Source organism: Schistosoma haematobium, chromosome 2 (assembly GCF_000699445.3).
Source record: "Schistosoma haematobium chromosome 2, whole genome shotgun sequence".
Lineage (NCBI taxonomy): Eukaryota > Metazoa > Platyhelminthes > Trematoda > Strigeidida > Schistosomatidae > Schistosoma > Schistosoma haematobium.
In genome coordinates this window covers 14,717,838-14,743,429 of record NC_067197.1, presented here as the reverse complement: position 1 = coordinate 14,743,429, position 25,592 = coordinate 14,717,838, and the positions used below count along the sequence as shown (strand labels likewise).

Below are 25,592 nucleotides of genomic sequence, written 5' to 3'. Positions count from 1 at the left end.
AGTACTGTCCTATTGTATTTATCATCCAGGTCGTGTGTTCAGATCCAAATGCTTGCTTAAAAATACCAATTTTTGTTTGGAAAGTTGTGAAGATCTACTAAAGTACCTAGAGAAATGAGTAAACTATGCTGGAAAAATAACCTACAATATTAGTGTATACAGTAATAAATTACAGTATGAAGAGTAGCTATTTTATTTCACTTCAAATTACTCTTGTGCTTTTTCAAAACATCTCATCGATGACTTGCAACTTCGGATCATATATCTTATCTCAAATGGAGTTCGTTTTCATTTAATCCATTTAACACTCATTGCGTTGTGAGTAAAATACGAAAACCCACACTTCCTATCTCTCTATACTACTAAATTACAATATATCTAGCAAATTGATAAATTTAGAGGAACAACCAATTATTTTTCATTCATTGTGAAATAACCACAGGATAAATGATCTTGTGATTTAACTTGCTATACAAAGCACTGTTAACACTGATGACCGAGTCGTTATATTATTTCTAAAATATTATGACTACAAAAATGGGGCCATATTCAGTGTATTGTGCCATTAACACAAATGGCAATTTAATATATATTTCTGTAATCAACTACATTCTCCAAATCGTATACATTCCGGTTTATTGTAATTCTCACGGAAATAACAGCGATAGTTCGACCAATTCGAAAGCGGTAAATAAAGGTGGGTTGTAAGCTTGGTGGATGTTTTTCAAGTGATAAATTCCACTCAGAAATCATGTGCTCTTCGAAGCGCCAGATGTGACAAGATTGGTCACATTCAGATTACGTACCAATAACAATAAGCCTCGTAATTCGGATTTCATTAATATTGATAAAAATGATGGAGGACAAATGCTTTTCTACTCATATTATATCCGCATCGCTTATTACTTATACTCGAGACCGAGGAACCACTGCAATTCCTACGACGCGAAGTGAGCTGGTACAAATGAAGATTTTTCAACCCCAAAATACGACAATCTCTCTAGTCGGAAGTGCTCTCATTTATATATTGATTTATAAACACACTTGATTATTAATTAGTTAAACGTCACATGACAGTATAGCAAAATCGTACGTCGCATGTCATGCTGGATATAATTCACGTTAATTTAATGCAAGAATATCATATCTTCAGTAAATATCACACTGAAATAAATTATTATTTTACCGAATAAAATAGCACACTGATATTAAAACAAATATTACATTGAATGGTCGTCACATAGAATTAAAAGCAGAAGTAATTATAATGAGTAAAAATGTAATTTTTACTTCTTATTCCGTCTTATCATTTTACATTGTCTGATAATTCATTTGACACCGAAGATCGATTATGTGGGTGTGATAATGAGGAGTATTCGGATTATCCCAAAAATAACGCACTTTAAGTGAGGTAGAACTAGGTGAACACAAACGAAAGTATTGTATTAAGAATTAAAAATCAGGTAGCCAATCAAGTACAAAACAATCATTATTTCATACAAACACCACAACCACCGCAGCTTAAATTTGAATCTAAGTTTCTGTAATCGATTGAACGTCTTCTTTTTAGGTTCATTGTATGTCTGTCAGACTGTGTATTGGATACAGATTCTGTATGATCTAGAACATGCTCATTAGTATTAGAATTAACAACTGAAATTGAAACAGATTCACCTGGGTCATGGAATTGTATACGTTCAACATATTGGTTGTGTACTGAAATCCATGGAAATCAATAAAAACCATGGATTTTCAAACACTATCCTCCTCCACGAAATAATGTAGAGTCTTTATATCTTAATGTTATGACCAATTTGACGTCCACAATTTGCATCATCATCTTATATGTCACACTTCGACTATTAAATGTGAGTATTCGGGGATACCAACCGATATATTATTCGAGGCATTCCATAATGTGACCTGCATGGAAATTACGATACATATTCCTTTTGTCTTTCGCGTTAGAATACACTAGGCCGTTGTTCCAAATATCAGATAAATATGCATTGATACGTGTAATTAAGAAATGTGATTCATCTAGGTTTGATTCACCTGCAAAACAGTCAAATGGAAAGTATGCATCTACCTTATACTCATTAGAATAATCTTGGTCTCTATTTGAATTTTCTGCTTGTGCAAACTTCATTTTTGTGTAAATTGGTTCTCTGATTGCTTCGGGAAAACTGGCTATTTCCTCTGATTCATCATACCACTGATTGGGGATTCTATTTTTTATACATTGGTTGTGAGAACATCCAACACCTGATACATTAACATCAGAAATGCGACTACAATCCAATCCATTCGGAACATATTTGTCACATTCACCGGGGATATCACTAGAGATAAATCCATTGTGAGAACAAATAACATCTTATGCGACATCAGGACTGTTGTCAGGCTTTAACACATTTAAAACTTGTTCCTCATATTTAATTAAGATTTCATGAGAAATAAATGAATCATCAAGACAAGCCACATTTGATAAAATAACATTAGAATTCTGATCAATATTTGGCGCACTCGATATATCTCCCACATATTTGTAAATAATTACATTAGAAACACATGAATCATGGGAACAACGCATATCTGGTAAAATAGTATCATGAATCTGATCAAACTATGATTCATCTGAAACATTCAAATTAATAAGATCTTAATTATAAAATTTAGCATTACTTGCAACGAAATGAACATTAGTTTTACAAACTAACTGTATGTCTCCAATTTTACCACATTTAAAATACTTAGAATTACTAAATACGCATGAATTACATGAGTGAACTTTGCCACAGGACAAACATTTTCCAAACTTGTGCTCATCTTCGTGAACCGTTTCATAACTCCTCAATATATTGTTATATGCATAACCTTGACTACGCATTAGATTTAGATGACGTAATAATTAATTGGAATTCTTGATATGCTGACGAATCATTTTATGAAATATTCCTCCTTTATAGCATTTGAAATTTGCATATTTTACATGGTCTAATAATATTCCATTGAGAGTTGAGAAGGAAAGTAAAATCGGTTTATCTGGAAATTCCAGAATTTTTGGTAAGTTGTAGGCTTCCGATGAGCCATACTATTAATTTTCTCAACATCTTCCTTGGTCATAGTTCAGATTTCGAACCTTTCCATATAATTCTCATAAAAATCTGAGTATATGTCCAACTGTTCCATCACAGGTTCCATCGCGACAGAAATGTGATGATTATTTCTTTATTTATTTAAACACATAAAGATTGGTACAAGGAGGCATTAAATATATATGCACCAATATTCTGCATTAAATTTGGGCCGGGAGATCAAACCGAAGCAGGTAGTTGACTTACAGAGCCACTCCACGAGCCTTTTGACCTACAGGTTTAATCCACAAGGCGGTGGAGCAAGGTGCGGAGATGCAGCCCTATAGTAGCCGTGGACAAATAATTCATCAGTACGACGTTTGTTCAGTCAAGATACTGGTCAAGAAGATGGGCACAAGTTTAGAAAATGAATGTCCTGTGGGAAAGTTAACTCATGTAATTCATGTGTATTTCCATTTGATTGTTTTGCAGGTGAATCAAACCTAGATGAATCACATTTCTTAATTACACGTATCAATGCATATTTATCTGATATTTGGAACAACGGCCTAGTGTATTCTAACGCGAAAGACAAAAGGAATATGTATCGTAATTTCCATGCAGGTCACATCATGGAATGCCTCGAATAATATATCGGTTGGTATCCCCGAATACTCACATTTAATAGTCGAAGTGTGACATATAAGATGATGATGCAAATTGTGGACGTCAAATTGGTCATAACATTAAGATATAAAGACTCTACATTATTTCGTGGAGGAGGATAGTGTTTGAAAATCCATGGTTTTTATTGATTTCCATGGATTTCAGTACACAACCAATATGTTGAACGTATACAATTCCATGACCCAGGTGAATCTGTTTCAATTTCAGTTGTTAATTCTAATACTAATGAGCATGTTCTAGATCATACAGAATCTGTATCCAATACACAGTCTGACAGACATACAATGAACCTAAAAAGAAGACGTTCAATCGATTACAGAAACTTAGATTCAAATTTAAGCTGCGGTGGTTGTGGTGTTTGTATGAAATAATGATTGTTTTGTACTTGATTGGCTACCTGATTTTTAATTCTTAATACAATACTTTCGTTTGTGTTCACCTAGTTCTACCTCACTTAAAGTGCGTTATTTTTGGGATAATCCGAATACTCCTCATTATCACACCCACATAATCGATCTTCGGTGTCAAATGAATTATCAGACAATGTAAAATGATAAGACGGAATAAGAAGTAAAAATTACATTTTTACTCATTATAATTACTTCTGCTTTTAATTCTATGTGACGACCATTCAATGTAATATTTGTTTTAATATCAGTGTGCTATTTTATTCGGTAAAATAATAATTTATTTCAGTGTGATATTTACTGAAGATATGATATTCTTGCATTAAATTAACGTGAATTATATCCAGCATGACATGCGACGTACGATTTTGCTATACTGTCATGTGACGTTTAACTAATTAATAATCAAGTGTGTTTATAAATCAATATATAAATGAGAGCACTTCCGACTAGAGAGATTGTCGTATTTTGGGGTTGAAAAATCTTCATTTGTACCAGCTCACTTCGCGTCGTAGGAATTGCAGTGGTTCCTCGGTCTCGAGTATAAGTAATAAGCGATGCGGATATAATATGAGTAGAAAAGCATTTGTCCTCCATCATTTTTATCAATATTAATGAAATCCGAATTACGAGGCTTATTGTTATTGGTACGTAATCTGAATGTGACCAATCTTGTCACATCTGGCGCTTCGAAGAGCACATGATTTCTGAGTGGAATTTATCACTTGAAAAACATCCACCAAGCTTACAACCCACCTTTATTTACCGCTTTCGAATTGGTCGAACTATCGCTGTTATTTCCGTGAGAATTACAATAAACCGGAATGTATACGATTTGGAGAATGTAGTTGATTACAGAAATATATATTAAATTGCCATTTGTGTTAATGGCACAATACACTGAATATGGCCCCATTTTTGTAGTCATAATATTTTAGAAATAATATAACGACTCGGTCATCAGTGTTAACAGTGCTTTGTATAGCAAGTTAAATCACAAGATCATTTATCCTGTGGTTATTTCACAATGAATGAAAAATAATTGGTTGTTCCTCTAAATTTATCAATTTGCTAGATATATTGTAATTTAGTAGTATAGAGAGATAGGAAGTGTGGGTTTTCGTATTTTACTCACAACGCAATGAGTGTTAAATGGATTAAATGAAAACGAACTCCATTTGAGATAAGATATATGATCCGAAGTTGCAAGTCATCGATGAGATGTTTTGAAAAAGCACAAGAGTAATTTGAAGTGAAATAAAATAGCTACTCTTCATACTGTAATTTATTACTGTATACACTAATATTGTAGGTTATTTTTCCAGCATAGTTTACTCATTTCTCTAGGTACTTTAGTAGATCTTCACAACTTTCCAAACAAAAATTGGTATTTTTAAGCAAGCATTTGGATCTGAACACACGACCTGGATGATAAATACAATAGGACAGTACTGCTGAGCCTTATTTATTTGTTGGGGGAATAATAATACCGAAGCGAGAGTTGGGAATGCGAAACTAATGGTTGGATAATAATGTCCCGATGTAACGCTGTGATACGCGGGATATTTGTCGATATTGCTTCCGGTAGTTGGTTGCTCTCAATTATTTTTAGGGATCTTACTTCCCTCAACCGGTTTTGAATGTTCCATGAATATTTAGTTCTGGCACTGATACTGTTATCCGTAGAACCATATTGATATCCGACTTGGGAGAAAACCTAATTAATCACTGAGAGATAACAATCAAGAGCACCGACAGGGGAAACTACTTGGATGTGTGAACGTCGTCTTGCGTTAAGAAAACTTGCACGAATATAGGCGCGAGCGCTGGTGAAGGCAACTAACAGATCCCGATATGTGCGTGACGGAAACATACGATGAGACAGACGTTACTGTGGCTACGCTTGATGAGACTTCCCTCGTCATCACCTAGGGTTTATCACTATAATGCAATCCACCGAATTCTTTCCTATATCTGACCCACCATTCACCTAGTACATCAGGTGCGGAGTGGTTCTGTCTCAGTCCGGGAGGCGAGATCTGTCAATACACATCGATTACAACTTAGGGCAAACTAGCTCATACTGAGTCCCTACTCTACTCTCCAAACAAGTGCCCAAGGTAACCCAAATAGTAAAAGAAAGCAAGTCGAACCAAGTTGTGGTGGCCCTGAAAAGGGCCGGTTTCACGTTCTCTAGCTCTCCAGTCACACGGTCAAAGCACTTAAGGCTTCACCTTGTCGGTCTTCTTGGGCAGCAACACTGCTTGGATGTTAGGCAGGACACCACCTTGGGCGATGGTTACGCCACCGAGGAGTTTGTTCAACTCTTCGTCGTTGCGGATGGCCAGTTGTAAGTGGCGAGGGATGATACGGGTCTTCTTGTTGTCACGAGCGGCATTGCCAGCCAACTCAAGAACTTCAGCCGCCAAGTACTCAAGGACAGCTGCCAAATAAACAGGGGCACCAGCCCCGACACGTTCTGCGTAGTTACCCTTGCGAAGGAGGCGATGGACACGACCAACTGGGAACTGCAGACCAGCACGGGCTGACCGCGTTTTCGCCTTAGCACGAGACTTTCCACCTTTACCGCGTCCACTCATTATCAGTCAGAGCCGAGGAACGTGCACGCCAGCTCACGCGTGCACGAGAGTATTTATAATAAAATTAACAGCATCTAGACTAACGTGTTCACAGATAACTCGTTAACAGTTAATTGGTTGAATTAATTCGGCTTTGACCTTGTCACTTTAAGGTCACTCCTGATTGGTCGTAGACAGAATGTGATAGAGAAGACCATTTTCTATTTTTCCGGCCAGCTTTCTCTTATGATCTTGTCGGAATGGTCATTAACTGAGCCTAGTGAGGAAAACTCTCAATTGGGTTTTCCTTACTAGTTGAGTCTTAACTAATGTGTGAGATTGTATGAGAAATTCCCACCTGATTAGCAGCAATTTGTTGTAATCCGGTCAGTTCTCGGTTTTTAAGGTTTGCAAAAATATTATTTTCATAAACTGTACAGTACTCTATAACTGACTTCACTATCAAACGGGTGACCACTAATGTGACGTTTCTTAACCAGTGTTCAGATGATGTTAGTTTAGGATTGCTCACCTAGCTGTCAAGAGTTTTTCCGTACGTCATTAAATGAGTGGTGATGAAATGTCTCGTCTCAGAGGTGAGTAAACCAGATTGTGAGTAGTTGGTTCCATAGTACTAAGATCTCATCAAGTTGTAAGATGTGATAACGTCCGTATTGGTGGTGGTACTCTTCCAAATATTTTACCCAACATTTATAACTCAATAATCGCAAGTTGTCTGAGGATAGTAGTTTAGTCTCCCCTTTACTTTAGAAATGAGGAGATAGATGATCTTAAACCTGTAATTCGTAGTCAATTTTGTTTTGTTTGATTCTATTGTTTTCTGCAGTATGGGCGTCAATTGTGTGCACAACATCTGGACAGTAGTCTACTGTGAGTAAGCTTTCCTGATGTAGGCTACTCGATCATGGCTTTTTCGGATGTGTCGCTTTGAAGTTACCACGGTCCTGGGAATGTTGCATCGAACTTTGTTAATGGGGACTTTCCAGTGTATATTGAACTGTTGTAGCTTGACCAATGCATTGATCTTGTCACCAGCTGTCTTCTAACTGTTGGCTTTTAGTAGTCGTACGACATTTTCTTGTTGGGTGATAGTGAGACGTTGTAGTAATCGGAGCACTGAGGATATATAGACTGTTTCTCAGTAGCCAATAACGAAATATTGACTCATAGTGCATCAATAAGTAGAGGTGATTAGTTACGTTGTCTGCTTTAGTCATTTGGAGGGTCTCGTCCCGGTTGGTCTGCTGGCTAGAGGTACATCTTAGCGAATGGATGGGTTGTGCTTGGGCTTTATTAACCGCTGTTACCCGTGTTTTTAACGAGATATTTAGTTAGTGCTTTGATTAGTTTTCGTGTGAATATTACTCTGGGTATCAGATATTAGAAATAACTGATCATTTTAACTGAGGTTTGTTTTGTTTTTAGGTGTATGCTAGTTGTTACATTTCTGAACGCAGTGTGATGAGTGATATGGACTGTTGAAACAGTGCTTGTAACTTGAGACAACCAGATGCTCAACACATCGTTGGCATAAAATCCTATATAAGCGAGATGTGCTGTGGCTACTCCCTGATACTTGCCTTTTTAGTGATGGGTTGTGCTATCTATATGAAATATAAGTTTTCGTTTATAAATATCTTAACTGCATTTCTCACGTAGTTTTGGGTTACTGAGAGGGGTTATAGACGTCGTAGTTGAGTCTACTGATTAGGTGGACGGATGTCTATTGAGATTGTGGGGTGTTTTGCTGGGTGGGGTGATTAGAACTAGTGATGTACAGATCCGCTTGACATGTGTTTATGCATGTTATGCTGACTAACTTCACACTACATTGAAGGTGTCTATGAATAGCCATATGGAACCAATGGATTTATCCATGGATCCACTTCCTGGGATTTTGAGAGCGATGGAAGGATATAAGTTGTGTTTGTCGTTTTGTAGGTAGCTGTAAACTGTTGTTAACCTAAACTGATGCAGATCGAAGTCAGTAAGCGTTGTGCTGAAGATTTTTCTTATCAGTCAAATTCTAAACTTGTATTGCTTTGATTCTATTCTCTGCTACCTTTGGTGTTTTGTCCAGTTCGCTTTACTTGTATAGTGCTATGGTGGCCATTATTATCACTCGTTTCTTGTGCGAGTTTCCTGTTCGTGATAAATTATGTCTATTCAAGAGAATGTACATCAAATATATTTTGTATGTCTGTTTGCGATTTGATTATCCGACCTAACACGCTAACGATTGAGCTATTGGTGTGATTTGGTTAGTGGGATAATAAGGCGGTCTGTTCTTAGTTTTTGTTGTTATGTTCATTGGAAACGTCTCGTGTTTGATACTGCCTCGTTAAGTTATTGAGGAGTACGGAACGTAGGATGTAAGTTTGCAGGGGACTGAAGTTTTTATTCCGCAGAGTAGTAACATGGGCATTCGATGCAAAGTTGTTGTCCGTCATACCCAGCGGGATTTTCGAGTGGTTTCAGTGAGGGACGTGATTGTAATGGCGATGCGTAGTATTGCATGTGTACAGTTTCCTAATTATACGAAGCAATGAAATAATTTAGTTACGCTACATATGTAGTTACTGTCCTCAACTGTTATTCTAACTAATGACCTTCATTCGTATAGGATATTGCCGACACTGCAGATTAGGAATTACCTACTGCTTGTGGAAGCGCCTGGGTTTTCCCATACCGAACATTATGTTTAGGGCACACAACTTGGTGATATTATGGGAACTAATAATGTAAGACGCGGGATTGTAGTATGCGTATTCCCCAGACCACGTGGCTGGTGTATACGTGTGTGGCGATTGTTGCAATTGCTGGTTATGAACCACTCTATTTGACAGCTAAGTCTTATGCGAAATGTTATGGTGAGGATTTATGTAGATTGTGAGGTATCGTTAACGGTCTGGATCAGTGGGACTATGCATCTAGTTAATGAACCCTTGAGATTATTTTTACTTATTTTGAGGATATGCAGTATATACTTGTGTTCTTACGGTTTGCTTGACGAAAGATTTCTCTAATACCATGTTTAATACGAAATATTTACCATAAGGACGTTAAGAAGTTCCATACCTTATTTATGAAAATTATATTTAAAGTAATCTCAATGTTTGGTCCATCAAACTTGTCTGGAACACTTCAGGGTAATTGGTGGTCAAAATCAAAGTTGTAAAAGAATAGATAACGTCTAGCAAACAAATTTGTACTGGATGCTTATCTAATCGTACTCAGATTTTGATATCGGTCTCTGGAATTATTTCATACATAATTTCCACGAATTGCGTTTTCTCTATACTCGGCGCCCAAACTACGTTCGGACAATCACTAATATTCATATATCTACCGTACCGTTTTACCAAAGATTTTGTCTTCAATATTATTGATAAAATTATTTCAAATCTGTTATTGTTCACTGCATTTGCAACATGTGTGTCTCCAACGCTCATTGTCAATGTAAACACATATTCTTATTTATGACCTAATTGTATGGTGCTGAAAACCAATCACTTCTTGAAATTATTAAATTTCAGATTCCCTAGTTTTAGGGAGAGGACTGAATTCGCAGCTGTACGATCATTAACTTGTACCCGTCTAAATAAGTTAGAAGTGTGTGATTGATGTGTTTACTCTAAAGTTCTTCTTCTTTTCTAATCGAGCTCGAAACTAAAGAAGAAAAACATTAGTGCGTGTTTAAAAAACATCTTGTAAACGTGTGTGAGTTACACAGAAAAGGCTGTAGGGGCATGTCGGAACGAAAACTCCGGCAAAAAGAATTTGAAATACATTAGCACGGAATTCTGATTACTTGATTAAAAGTGTTTTCTTTAAAAAATATGACGATATGCACATAATGAAGTTCATCCGACGTTTTTCGGCACCCTAGTAAACAAAACTATCGACCTTACTGAACACGAATAACAAGAAAAATTAAATTCTCGGTGGAAATGGTCATTTTAATTTCATGCGTATGTTACTTCATGACGAGGTTACAAATGAAGATGGCTTCATGTCGGTTCATATTGTGACGTGCTGATGATTTGTCGAAATCCTGCAGCCATCTCTATCCGTTAGGATCAACATGGTCTGTATCATTAATGAATGCTTACTAAACTATTTATCATAAATGTCTATAACTAATTATCTAAGTTTATGATGGAAGGTTTGAGTTGGCTCGTTACTGATATTTTATAACTCTTTGTTGTTTTATGTGTATCCTAAGTTAATTGCCTTCGTACACCGGAGCGTGAATCCTTCTATTTTATCTAATTAGATCCCTAACATTTGTATGCTTCATCAGATGTTGATCACCAGTATAAGGTTGTGGTGATTGCTGAGAGTCTATTAATATCAACAACCGTTGAAGATCTAGAGGGTGGTTTTCTTGAGCTAGGCTGAAGGTCCTACGTTCAATACTTGGCTGCAGCGTCTTAGAAGCTTACTCCAGGGGGGTCCTATAAGAAAAATGCCCTTATAGTGCTTTGAGATTTTCAATGCCTGTCTAACTTAGGTTCGTTCGTGATACTAATAAAAGGAAATACTTTAATTAATTACGTAAGATAAATTAAGCTGTTTAGATGCTTGTGCGCTCTAAATGATCCACTTTCGCTTGGCTTGTTATGGAATATGAGACTAAATAACTTCCATATCTGGTTTCATTATGGGTTTTTCGTCATTGTCCTGGATTCTATCTGAATGGATTCAACGTAGTTGAATACTCCGATCATCTCTCTGATTCTGAGGTAACGCTCCATTAGTCACGACAACACATACATTCATCAAAATCGAAGATGACTAATGCAAAGTACTCATTGATCATACAGTTGTATTTTCGAAATTTTATTCACTTTAACTTGTGTTACAGATGGAGAAGTTTGGCGTAATTTGTTTAATCTATTCGATAAAATCTTCAAAAACATTGTCCAAACAGACTGCCATAATTTCACAGTAATTCTTCAGTTCCTTAACAAATCTCGATAGCATATATTATCCTCTACAACGCGCTTTCTACCAACAATAGTGCTGTTAAATGTTTTAAACCCGCTTTCGAAATCCATTAATATGGAATGCACTTAAATCGGGATAAAATTAAATGTATTGTCCGTAGGAAATGATTTTGAATAGTCACTTGTGCAAGATTGTAGATAGCCATCACGAAAGGCCAACAGTAAAATTGTCACAGATTCTTATTATCGGTTAATTTATCTCCCTTACCTCAACCTTCGAAAGCATTCAACGAAATGATTATGAGTAAATACCAGTGTATGTAATTAGCGCACCGCCAATACTGAGACTTAGATATAAGTCCTTACAAAATAGTATGTTAGAAAGTTCTACTGGGATACACAGATTTATTGAATTCAATGATAAATCATTGTCAATATTCTCGCGCTCAGAAATTGCTTACATCAAATTATCTCATAAACCACTAACAAAATTCCCTAGCGTGAGATTTTACTCAAACACCTGAGCCCAGAAATTTTCGGGCAGACAAAAGTAAAAACTAAGGGAAATTAAATTCATTGGTATTTTCTATCCACATGCAATAGATTTTAAGACCACACAGTGAATCATACTAGGGCATTCAAACAAATGACCTTGACCGTCAAAAAGCACCAATCCAGAAGATTTTGGTAAAAAAACACGTCTGGATCTACTTCTTGTCATACCCTTTGTTTGCAGGATTATGTATCACAGAATAGGGGTGTGTTTTTTGTCGCATTTATCAGTAAACCATTGTGTGAATAATTTATAGGTTTGGGAACAAAGAACTAACGTGTCTGACCAAATTATATGAAATTGACCGGACTGATTATTTTAAAAAAAAAAATGATTTCGTGTAGATGTGAATCCCAACGCGACTTTTTGATTAGAAGTAGATATAAACGTGAGCAGTTCTCCTCAGGTTTTACACAGGCATATAATTGTTTTTACATGCAGATGTGTGTAATATTATATCAACTAAGGCCATTCATGAGTCAATCATAATGATTCAATTTACGCAATTTATATTTATGAATGGAAATTAATTATCTGCTCACTTTGCGGTGACTAGTTGAAATTGTTTTAATTTACGGATTGACTCAGTTTAAAAAGTTAGTCAAAATTAGGGGCTTATACTTAGCTACTTTGTTCTAGAAATGCAATCCTACAACTGCGCAAGGGGGTGGGCATTGCAGTAAATACCTATTTGTTTCACAGGTTGAAACCACGAGTCCATTGAAGCTAGACCATAAAAAACTTGGAAGCACTGGACGGCCGTTTCGTCCTAGTATGGGACTCCTCAGCAGTGCGCACCCACCAAGCCGGTTTACGCACATGACATTCGAATTTCGTCCTCTCAACTTAACGAACAAAACGTCCACTGCGAGAATTCATTGCGTAGGACCTCCATTGCAGTGGCTGTATACGTGTGACCATGTGAGAGTATCCTGAGAGGGAGAGCGAACTCTCTTCACCTTGGATTAGAAGCTAGTCGTACGAATTTGTTTATTCTGTCATGTCATCTTCGTTCCCTTTTGCGATACTTGTCTTGATACAATATCAGAGAGAACAAAACTCCATCAAAATCATGCACCTGAGCCACAAATCTCCACCATCTCAGTATTCTTAGCATTTTGCCTTGATTAAATTTTTGCCATGACCGTACGTGAATACAATCACTGCTGAGAATTGGAGACATGTTTGTTCCCCTGTCTTCATTAACAATACATAGGAAAATATTGCTATTTCCAAGATGTCCACTTTGTGTTTTATATAGAGAAAGCCTTAGCTAGTTGACTTTGATACTGCGGTTTCAGACTAAATTGTTGATTTGGATGCTATGATGCTATAGTAACCACTATAGAGATAATCATTTCATGAGAAACCAAATAGTTTGTTCATTCCAGTTAAATTGAATAGATTACTTCACATAAATGTTAGATATTAAAGATGCCATAGGTATTCGGAATTACCAGTAATACCGTTCTAATCGAAGTATGCCAACTCAGTCGAATCCGAAGTCAGAAACGAAGAGGTTCGAAGATATATTTGGAATGTTATTGATATATCAAGAAGCGTTTGATCTAAGCTGGCTAACTGCTGTAATTGATGCGTACCTTTTCATGATCTGGTGCGGATGCGTGACCGAGCACTTTCAGCTAGATGTGTTTGGTAAAACCAAAGTGGTCAGTACCAATGTCGAGAACCTACAGGACCACTTATTTTGGATTTATTTACTGCTACTAGATAATATCTTGAAATGCTTTGTGTGGGCTCTAATGTTGTCCAAATAATGATCAAAGCTTCTCACTTAAAACAAGCTCCAAGTAGTCAGCGTCACGAATTAATGATATCGAAAAATGTTGTCCGATCGAGTGAAATTATTGTACAAAAACTGAGTTTTCACACAAGATACAATGTCTTTTTAACATAGTTTAGAAGAAAATCATTCTGGCTATAATACATTGGAAACAATATACAAACTGAAAGGAGTGAGTATTAATACGTTCATGTACCATAATCCATATACAACAACCTTGGTGATGATCCTGGATACTAAGGCGCATAGAAAACCTGGCTGACATTAACACTATGAAGTCTATAACCAGATGACCGTAACGTAAATTGCTTAGCCTTCTAATTAAACGGGAATGAACACGTTCATTGCGAAATAGAATGAAATACACAAATAAAGTAGTAAACGTGATACTCAGTTTATTTGAAACTCAACCTTAGTACTGATACCTACAAAGTAGTGTTACTGAAAATGATCTATACATCTGATTTACGTTGCGGATTTCCCACTAAATAAATGCACCTCATCTACACGTAGCCGATCGGTCTGGGAAAATTCGACCAAGAGTGTCCACTGTCCAGTGATTAAGAGTGAATATATTCAATACATACTCCACATAACTATATAAATACGAATGTACAGCTCAAGTAAATGATTGCGTTGAAAAAATTCTCTTCGTTGAAATCCCTTCTTCTGATACCGTGGATCATTTTTTTGTTAGCAACATTTCCGGATACCGTTCCAGTCGACAGATTCCTATATTCAAATAAAATCCTTAAGAACTTTCCTTTTATGCCCCCTATTTCTCAATACGAATGATTTTCGTTCATAAATCCGATATTTAACCTTAATAAACAAACTGACAAAGCACTACACAAAATTAGGACTTTCGGACTAATCGCGTCGTTCCTACTAGAGACATCTATGATGTATAATAACATGTCAAATAGCGACCCGGTCGGTGTAATTTGCAACATCGTCTTGCATAGTAAGTTATTCTAAATAAAACTGACTAAGAACGCAGAAAACTTCAATGAGCGACAATTTAAAACGTTATTCTACATCTTATCAGACTACATGCCAAAATATATCGTCATTGAAGGTCCTTAAGCAGATGCACAGCCTGAGCGCCAACACGGAGGTCGGACCGATATTGAAACAGACGTATTGACCGCCGAACATGCCCGGCTCATGATAAGCAGAACTTACTTACGACTTACACCATACTGTAACAAAGTAGACAACCTGACAACGATAACCATCTGCATACGCACTTACCGTCGTCTTGGTTACTCGTGACCACACTTCCTAGGGGAATTAGTACTTTATGACTATACAGTTCGTCGAGATGAGGTCGCTTCATTGAATTCCTAACGACTATCGCGCCACGAATATCTAACCTCGATCCAATTACAAACAGAATGCCCTGTTCCTCTGGCTGGCAGATCTCAAACGGTAGTTTTAACGGGAAAGATGGCAGGTCCTCATACACCCTCGTCACAATACACATGGTTTTTAATGATGGTTCGCTATACCCACCACGCACGCACAGCACGACGGAACAGTTTCATGAATACATAGGAGACGGTAATCAAATTTTAGTGGCCCTAAAAAGGGCCTTTGCATCGTTCTCTGGGTTCCAATTCATATTTGCTGTGTTTAGGCTCGTTCACCACGGATACGTCGTGCCAACTGGATATCTTTTGGCATAATAGTGACACGCTTAGCATGGATAGCACACAAGTTTGTATCTTCAAACAGTCCAACCAAGTACGCTTCACTGGCCTCCTGAAGAGCAGACACGGCTGAACTCTGGAATCGTAGATCGGTTTTGAAGTCTTGGGCAATTTCTCGGACCAAACGCTGGAATGGGAGTTTACGAATCAGAAGTTCGGTACTCTTCTGGTAACGACGGATTTCTCGGAGTGCGACGGTTCCAGGTCTGTACCTATGTGGCTTCTTCACGCCCCCGGTAGCTGGGGCACTTTTGCGCGCAGCCTTGGTGGCTAGCTGCTTTCGAGGCGCCTTACCTCCAGTTGACTTGCGAGCGGTTTGTTTAGTTCGTGCCATTCCGAAACACCGAGAGACGATGACAACACATTAACCCAGTCACTCGTATTATATATATAAGTGGGGCATATATTGACCAATCAGCACTTAGAAAATTGACATAAATGACTTCGTGTCATTTCTATTTGATGTCAGAATCATCCACTTCTCTATTGGTCCATTAGATAATTATGACCTAGATGTGAATGTCTACTTCATTCAGCCTTGAAATTTATTAACCTATCGCTTGAGCTCTAATACCGTGTTTCTTTATAGGGTTCAGACTGATGGTTTTCCAACCAGTAATATGAGTTACGTTTAATGTAGTATTATTTACTTACATAAACCGATAATATAGTATATTTGCTGTTCTATTCACGGAAAAGTTTCTTCATTGGGTCACGTAGTTAGGCTTAAAGAACAATTCGACTAAATGATATATTAAGATATCGCTGTTGCACTTAAGGTCACCCACATTTGTTTTGATAATCTGAGCTCTCTTGTGAAGTTGTTACTACTAGCTACAGATTTGTTACATCTCTATATTGGGATGGATCTGGTAATCAGTTACTTGATTAAAACTTAATAAATATTACGTCGATCTAGTAATTGATCTGTTTATGAGGTTCTCTGTCGCTTTTCTCATTCTGGTAGGTCATGCAAAACGCAATTTTGTATTTTGGAGATCTAATGGCCATTCATTTCTTATTCATGAATCTGTTTTACTTGAACGTTCTTATCAGATTGTATAATTAGAGGTTAAGAATCTTCATCTATTGAGTTGGTTGGGCCACGTGTTGCCTATGCCCGAACACCGATTACCACGACGTGCAATGCTGGCTATTGTTGGAGATGGTTGGAAGAAAGTTAGGGACGGTCAAACCAAAATGTGGTATCAGTGCATGAGGTCACTAACTTCTAGTCTTATTCATGATGGTAGATGCAGACTATTTGGTTGGAGTCCTCGTGACTATCGTATCAAATGGTTGAAGACCTTGGGTGACATGGTTCAGAATCGATCACAATGGTGTAGTATATACACTTTCTGTCTTCCTTTAAACTATGACATTAAAATCGCTTCACATCTTCCCGTACTAAGTCCTCATATTCAATCTTTCTTTTATATGTTACCACCACTGAATTCACTACTTCTATGAATTCGGTGTTCATCTTATTGTGCTAATGAAGTATGGCAACTTGGACCGATGCACATGTGTGCCTGGTCCTACGTTGTAGCTGACTGATTGTATAATTAGAGATAGGACTGTTAATAACTGGTACTATTTTTGTGATGTTTCTACAATACTAGTTGTAATGTGTTCCTTAACAAAATGAGATTCATAGTAACTCAGTTTGTTGAAATAAAATTGTACTTTTTGTTCGTGAACTTCAAACATATACACGTATTAACTAGTGAATATTGATTGCCGCCGGAATAATCAATTTACCTGAGATCACAAGGCATAAGTAGTGTCGGTTGCGAAACACAAGATCTGTTGTTATTACGTAAATAAATCTTCACCTACCGTCTTACTTTTTTCATGTGCGTCGAGTAATATCAGTTCTATTCCTTCATACATGGGAAGTAAATTATTTGAGTCCGAATCGCATACAAATAACATTGACAATTCATCTATGTACCTGATCCTATCAAGGTCTACTACACAACCCAGATTACATCATAGTGATTGTTGATGTAATAAGTGACCATTTAGTACAATAACTGTTGAGATTAAATCGTAAATGAAAGTGAACCAGCAAATACTAGAAAGCTATCAGAACATGCTAAATTTAAAAAAAACAACAGACGAAATCTTCCAACGTTGCTCTATGAGTTACTTCAATATAGTTAACTGATATAAGCAAGTGAATGTCTGTCTATCACTAATATTAATGTTTAGTTGTATCGACTTACTAGAAAACAGACAGCCATAGATATCGTGATTATAAAAAAATCAATATTACATCTGTACGTAGTATTACGGTATTGGAATGTATATTGAATGTCTATCTGCGATTCTAGTTAATGACCAATCGGATTATAATAAATCGGCTAAACTTAAATAATCTATGCTATTCCGATCAATAGCTCATGGGCCTTGACAACAATAGCACTGGTGTTTATTATCTCAGTACTAGAAATTAACTAAATAAATATCCGTAACGCGGCATCATGAGCGGACGGGGAAAAGGTGGTAAGACGCGCGCTAGGGCAAAAAGTCGATCAGCTCGTGCTGGATTACAATTTCCTGTTGGTCGTGTTCATAGACTCCTGAGAAAGGGCAATTATGCTGAACGTGTTGGAGCTGGTGCTCCAGTTTATTTAGCAGCCGTTCTAGAGTATCTAGCTGCTGAAGTGTTGGAATTAGCTGGCAATGCAGCAAGAGACAATAAGAAGACACGTATAATTCCTCGTCATCTACAATTAGCTATAAGAAATGATGAAGAATTAAACAAATTATTGGGTGGAGTTACAATAGCACAAGGTGGAGTTTTACCAAATATTCAGGCTGTACTTCTTCCTAAGAAAGCTGAAAAACCAAAAACATAAGAAGACATTTGTGAGTTTATACACTCATTAATTTGTTTCACAGTAATTTAATTTTGAACAAACAATAAATAAAGTAAATGTGTAAATATAAAAACGATGGAATTCTTTATGCAGATATTGGGTTTTCGTGCTGGATATGTAGTCCCTGTAGTTAGTTAGAAGAAAACAAAATGTTGGATTTAAAATACATCTTACTTACGCCTGTTACTCCTAATGGAGCATAGGTCGCCGACCAGCATTCTCCAACTCAATCTGTCCTGGGCCTTCTTTTCTAGTTCCATCCTTTAAAATACGTCAGAAAACGACAAATTAGTATTAGATCCATTTCATCAGTTGTAAAACTGCCTCGATATCGTTTCTGGTTGAACGTCGATTACTTTTGATGGTGATTGATTAAGGCTTCTAAAAGATGTCTTCCGTGTTACATGGTATATCTGTTCGATATATTAGCAAGGTCAAATCTCAACACCCATATCTTGAGACGTTACTCAGTCAAAAGCTGATATGCAGAGGTATTTATTTAATGGATATTAATTGTCCATATTACTGATCGGAATTAACTGTTGATTTGAATACCGATTTGATCTAATTCAGATCAGTCGTCACGTGATGTATTTATGAGTAGGTATTATGTTTTGTCATGCTTCAAGTCATGAAATTACTTTAGTTGTTTATGTATGGTATTCTGGAAAGTGTTTATGATGGCCAAAAGGAAATATCATATTTTAGTGTGGCATATCCTATGATAGAAAATGCTATAGGATCTACTTCGCTTTCTCAGACTTTAGACTGCTGTTGAAAGACGTTTTTCCCTCTCTCTAAAGTTTCCGTAGTATTTATGTAATTCGATAGTAACAGCACAGCAAATTATGGTATTGAGTAGAAATAAACAACTATGAGTATGAAAACTAGGTTTATAATCGGCAATTTAAAAAGTTTTAAGGCGTATGATATTTTATTTATCTGTGATAAATTACTTTAGCCACACAATGTCTCATGTCTGGTTATGATGCAAGTAGGGATTTACTGGTCAAAAGTGATATTATCAAGTAAACCAGTACTAAGTTTTATCCAAATTAATAATCAGAAACCCTTAAGTTGTAGACTAAATAAATAAATAATGCATCAAGTTTGGTAGGAAAATGAAACAGTCTGAAGAAAATCTAATTTTTATAGGAATAATAATTTCTAAAGCTCTTTTAGAATTAGGAGGAAGATAATTTACTTCTATATTTGAATCTAATTATACAGTTTTAAAAACTTCATATAAGTGGCTGATCTACTATTCAAAAGACAATATAGTGTGTACTCTAACAAACTTCTATCAGTTAAATTTACTTCAAATTCCAAAAATTAATTACGCCTGTTACTCCTCGTGAAGGAGCATAGGCCACTCACCAGCGTTCTCCATCCAACCAGCTCAGTGGCCTAGTGGTTAAGTGATCGCGCGCGGAACAAGTAGGTTCTGGGTTCGAATCTCGATGTGGATGTGTACAGCTGAGGAGTCCCACAATAGGACGGGTCCCAAAAATATTACATAATTTATGTGGGTTATACTTTTAACCAGCAACAGGCATTCGAGATTTCTGTGTATGACGTTCCTTAAATAAGTGGTAAGGATAGTTGATTCGTCTATAATTAACATATTTAATAATTACTAAATTAGCATTCGTCAGTTTATTACGACTAAAACTTGATATTATTCAATGGTCTTAAACATTACAAAGAGTCTTGTTAAATATTTAAAGTGAGTTGACCTAGAGACTTTTACGTAAAGTGGAAACATGTTAGAGACATACAGCAAGTTTTAATGGCCTGAAGGAATGAATATCTATCTGTCGTGTTCCGTATACTACACTTAGGCTAAACCTGTTCGAGCTATAGTGGTAATAAAAGCCAAATACGGATTGAGTTGGATTAGTTTGCCGCAGGCATCCGTTTACTCAGATAGACAAGCATTACTACATTTCAAAATAGACAATATGTAGTGTGACAAAGGGACAGGCATCGGATAAATGGTGAGTGACAGACAAAAACACAAAGCGCATAAGAGCAGAATCACAAGGAAATGAACACAAGACGCATATTTGCTGAAGGTCACAATTCACTACGAAAAGAATACAATTCCTATGAATGCAAAAATGACCCATTAGTTTGCTGTAGGTCTTAGTCCCAAAGTTGGATGAATCATGTAGCAGCACTAAACTCTACAAAGTAAACATAAGAATAAAGAATTACTAATTCATATTAGCCATAACAAGTTATTCCACGTAATTGTACCGATAGGAATAATGCAGTTTATTGCTCACTGATACTGTCTACTACTTACGTAGTTGAAGTAACGACGACAGGGGATATGAAGTCTACTTACCCTTTTATCAATTAACTTTGAATTCACTAGCTGTTCATTACTTCCCAAAAGGTTGGCTTTATTTCGAGATAAATCTTATCGTCGACTTGGTTGAAATTACTTCTTATTGATAAAAACACACATCTTGATTTCATTTCAGTTAATAAGTCGAAATTTAGTAATGATTTCATTTGATAATAAGTTGCATCAGTCATTATTATGATCACTTCAAAAAACATATTACTTGAAAACTGCTCAAAATAGTAATGGAGGTCTGGTTATAAATTTTTTCTTGGCTTCATGTTAATTCTTCTATTTGTAAGATCAACCGAAGCCAATACATATGGCTGTAGAGAAGACAAATTTAAAAGAAATCTCAGTTAATAATAGTTTGTCTGAGTAGTTGCTTCATAGTTTTGCGATAGATCTAGTATTAGAAAACCGGTTGGTGAATATTGTACTTTTTTGATTTTTCTTTGTATTTGTGTTTACAATTAAGGTAGATGATCGGTTCTATTATATATTAGTTTCAATCAGTTTCGGTCTAATCCAAACCTAGTTCGGGTTACATTCATTTGTAATTGTTGACTTTACTATCCTTCTAACGTTTTACACTTCAGACATTCTATGTGAGTGTTTCTGAGTGAAATTGAAAGAGCTAATTTCCAGTGGGTGATGTAATTTTTTCTAGATTTGTTTGTTTTCAGTTAAACTAATCATCTGTATCGGGAGCGAAATGGTTATTCATCAATATGATTAGGCAATAGTCGTTATTCATCAAATGTTTGATGAACATAGAAATGTAGAGCATTAAATTCTAACTTATGTATCGTATATGACGAAAATACATAAATGTTTCATGAACCGATCACTGTTAGACCACCATTGAAAATCTGGAAGCACTGGGAGGCCGTCTCGTCTTAGTATGGGGCTCTCAAGCAATACGCATCTATGATTCCCCAGTCGGGACTCGAACCCAGGACCTTTGGTTTTGCGAGCGAACACCTAATCCCTAGACCACTGAATAGGGATCCAATGGTGTTAATATCTAAATTCAATCAATCCACGACTTATCATAATCGGGATTGTGTTAAAGATTCTTACGCATTGCTAAATCTATTAAGACAAAAATTCAAATGAACTCTGACCTATTTAGTCTAGAAACTGACCTTTTTCTATATATTGATTCACTTTGTTGGTCATTTGACCTATGTCTTTGTTTGTCCGAATATGATTAGTTTTATGGAATGGGTGAAAAAGAGACATAGTGTGAAGAAAATAGGCGAGAGAGTAGGATGTGATCTAAGTTAATACTGTAAAATTACATTGGTAAAATGTGGGTTGTCGTAACAGTTTTGAAATAATATGCGACGTGTTTTGTAATCAGATGGATCAATAATCCAAACTTTAGAAAGTTGGTTTGTTCAATCCTGTGTAATGATGTAATAAAACGTTATTTGCCAAGTAATAAGATTTAAAAAAAACACATCGTATACATCAACTTTTATTTAAGGAATTAATGTTGAGAAATAAGCGAGACTGATTTATACAAAGTCCGATCATTGTCAAACAAAGTAATGTATCATTTAAAGTTAGAAAACAATGAAAACTGTTTATGATTGAGATCATGAACCGATTGATGTTAGACCACCACCTTTGGAAACCTGGAAGCACTCGACGGCCATTTCGTCCTATTGTGGGACTCCTTAGCAGAGCTCATCCACGACCTCACCCCCTGCGAGATTCGAATTTAAATTTATTGAGTTGCTAATGGATTGGGTTTGAAATCACGACTATGGGACTGAATATTCAATTTTAATTAACATTACATTCAAATGATTTTTTCGGTCCTATGATAAGTTCAAATGTTTCTCTGCATTTTAGTTGATTAGAAGTAAAGAGTGCAAAGCTTTGAGATGCTTAAATATTTACATCTGTTATTCCTCGTGAAGTAGTATAAGCCACCAAACAGCATTCTCCATCGAACTCTGTCCTGGGTAATCCTTTCCAGTTCCTATTCATCCTTTCCATGTCCGCTCCAATTCTTGACGCAGTGTGCTCCTTGGTCTTCCGCTTTTCCTTTTCACTTCAGGGTTACAAGTTGCAGCTTGCAACCTGATGCAGTTAGGTGATTTCCGTAATGTATGTTCTATCCAGTCCCAACATCTTTTCCTAATTTCCTCTTCAGCTGGGAGTTGGTCTGTTCTCTCCCAGAGTAGATTGTTGCTATTGGTATACGGCCAAAGGACACTGAGTATCTTGTGTAGACAATCGATTACAAATACTTGTACTTTTTTATTATGGTTGTGGTAGTTCCCTAAGTTCCAGCTCCTTACAGAAGAACGGTCTCGACGTTCGCCTTGAAGATTATAACTCTGATATTGGTTAGCAAATGTTTTACGTTCCATATGATCTTAAAGTATACGAATGCTGTCCTTGCTTTGCCAATACTAACCTTTACGTTTGCATCGAATACTCCTTGTTCGTCTATGATGCTTCTCAGGTACGTGAAAGATTCCACGTCTTCCAGAGTTTCTCCATCAATTGTGGTTGGTTTAGTTGATGTTCTCTATGTTGCATTTGAGGATCTTGTTTTTTCCCTTGTGTATGTTGAGGTCTACTGCTACAGAGGCTGCTGCTACATTAGTAGTCTTCATTTTCATTGGTTCGTGTGTTTGGGATAAAAGGGCCAGGTCATGTGTGAAGTTCAAACTGTTGATTATATTCAGTGCTTTCCCTACGATGTCGAGGTCTTCATAATCCAGTCAACCACTCGTATTGCATTAGTCAGCTGTCATCCATGCACAAGTTTGTGCTGTAGTCCGTCAATTAAAATTTTGGATGATGTCGACGATCTCATGTACACCATGATATCGAAGATGGTCCCATGATGTTTTCCTATACACACTGTCAAACGCTTTCTCTTAGTCAAGCAAGTTGATGTATAGTGACGAGTCCCATTCAATCGATTGTTCAAGGGTGATCCTCCTCCTTACTCTCTTGTTCTTCCTCCCTTGAATTTTTTCCAGTGTTTCCATAGAGATGAATTCCTTATGATGATGCTTCTTGAGGCCCGGCAGTTCCTGAAGCGTTGAAGTCAGTGCTCCTTTGATCCCTTTGCAGTTGTCCTCCATCGTAGTTTCTTCTTTCAGCAGATCTTGTAAGGCTCGGAACTTATTATTGAGAGCCATCTAGAATTGGTTGAGTTTGACAGCATGTCGAAGGAAGGTTGTATTGAAGCTTTGTAATGCTGTTTCTCCATTTGTCCATTGCTTATTTAGCTATATTTATTATTCTCGTGAAAATCATACATGAAACAATGCAACGCTTTTTTTATTCAACATCTCATGATCTTACAATTGAGTATCAATTAAAGGTTAATCAAATAGTTTCTATTCCATTGATTTTGTAGTTTACCCTAAGTTATTAAGTCAGAAATATTTGTTACCGAAAAAGAACCAAATTATACTATTAAAATCATCATTGAACGGATGGTGATTTATAGGTGTGACCAGTTTGATACGTAAAGGAATAAAATATTTAAAGGATACAGACACAAATGTAAATTGTTTGAAAGTATGGGCTTCATGAATTGTTTTGATAGGATATTTGTCATTAATATTATAATGATAGTGATTAGTAGTAGTGATCTATTATTTCCTTCGTTGGAGGAAAAGGAATCCATGTTTGTGAGTGAATAACGAAGTGGAGGGCAATTCTAAAACGCTGATATGACAAAGGGTATAGACCTAATTGAACGCATCTAAACTCATAGTTTAAGATACAGTCGTTCATACAAATGTGAATTTTAAACGGTAGCAAAAACTACTCAGAATAGAAATATAATATTCTGGAAGTGGTCGGACCCATGCTGTTTACAATAAGTTATTAAGTCATTGTTATGGAGATTATGTGGTATACAACCGCGTTGTTGAGACTTAGAAATTCGGATTGTGACCTGTACTGTGAAGAACAGATTCTAGGAATATTTAGTTTGAAATTCTATCACTGAATGAATTCTAGATAGCATCTGATCATTTGTGATATAGTTGAAATTGGGAGGATATTCACTGAAGCAATACTAATCACATTTAGAATTGCTGTTATTCGAATTTGATTTTGAGTACCATAATGCGATCTTAGTGGGCTTTATACTAAGCTAAGCTCGTGAGGAGAAAATGAGCATTTTACGATGAGATCATCTGTATACAGAACAGGTTTACCTATGATGAAGTGATTATAGTTATCTATACGAATATTCGTCACTTTTTGAACGAATAGTTTGTCATTTATTCTTATTCACATTGTGAACTTATAACGTGATTCACATCTTACTGATTCGCGTTATTCTACTTAATAAGGTCAACGTCTGAGTATGACTGGACAAGCATTTAGTGTAGATTTGATTGTGAAACATTATATATTCCTTGATAAGTTCGATTTTGTTTATTATCATAAAGTTCAGACAAGTTAGCTGGACAAAACATTGGAACTACTTAAATTTCAATCTCCGATAATCCGAAACATAAATTTCGTTTATATAGGCCATAAGTAACAGAGGACCTAAGACACAGGTTTGTATTACAGCA

The 25,592-nt window shown here is 36.4% G+C and overlaps 2 protein-coding genes across 2 annotated transcripts; one reads left to right on the top strand and one right to left on the bottom strand.

Annotated features, from left to right (window-relative positions):
• Nucleotides 1-8,497: 8,497 nt before the first annotated feature.
• MS3_00006286 (uncharacterized protein) lies at nt 8,498-18,164 on the bottom strand. The gene is made up of 3 exons (XM_051214415.1): nt 17,629-18,164; nt 17,551-17,595; nt 8,498-17,512 (listed from the first exon to the last, which is right to left on the bottom strand). The coding sequence occupies exon 3, from the start codon at nt 16,121-16,123 to the stop codon at nt 15,713-15,715; it is 411 nt and encodes a 136-aa protein (XP_051067585.1). The 5' UTR covers nt 16,124-17,512; nt 17,551-17,595; nt 17,629-18,164; the 3' UTR covers nt 8,498-15,712.
• On the top strand, nt 18,124-18,653 carry H2AFX_2 (Histone H2AX; the record flags this gene model as incomplete). The annotated part of the gene is made up of 1 exon (XM_012943621.2): nt 18,124-18,653. The coding sequence occupies exon 1, from the start codon at nt 18,276-18,278 to the stop codon at nt 18,651-18,653; it is 378 nt and encodes a 125-aa protein (XP_012799075.1). The 5' UTR covers nt 18,124-18,275.
• Between the last annotated feature and the right edge of the window lie 6,939 nt (nt 18,654-25,592).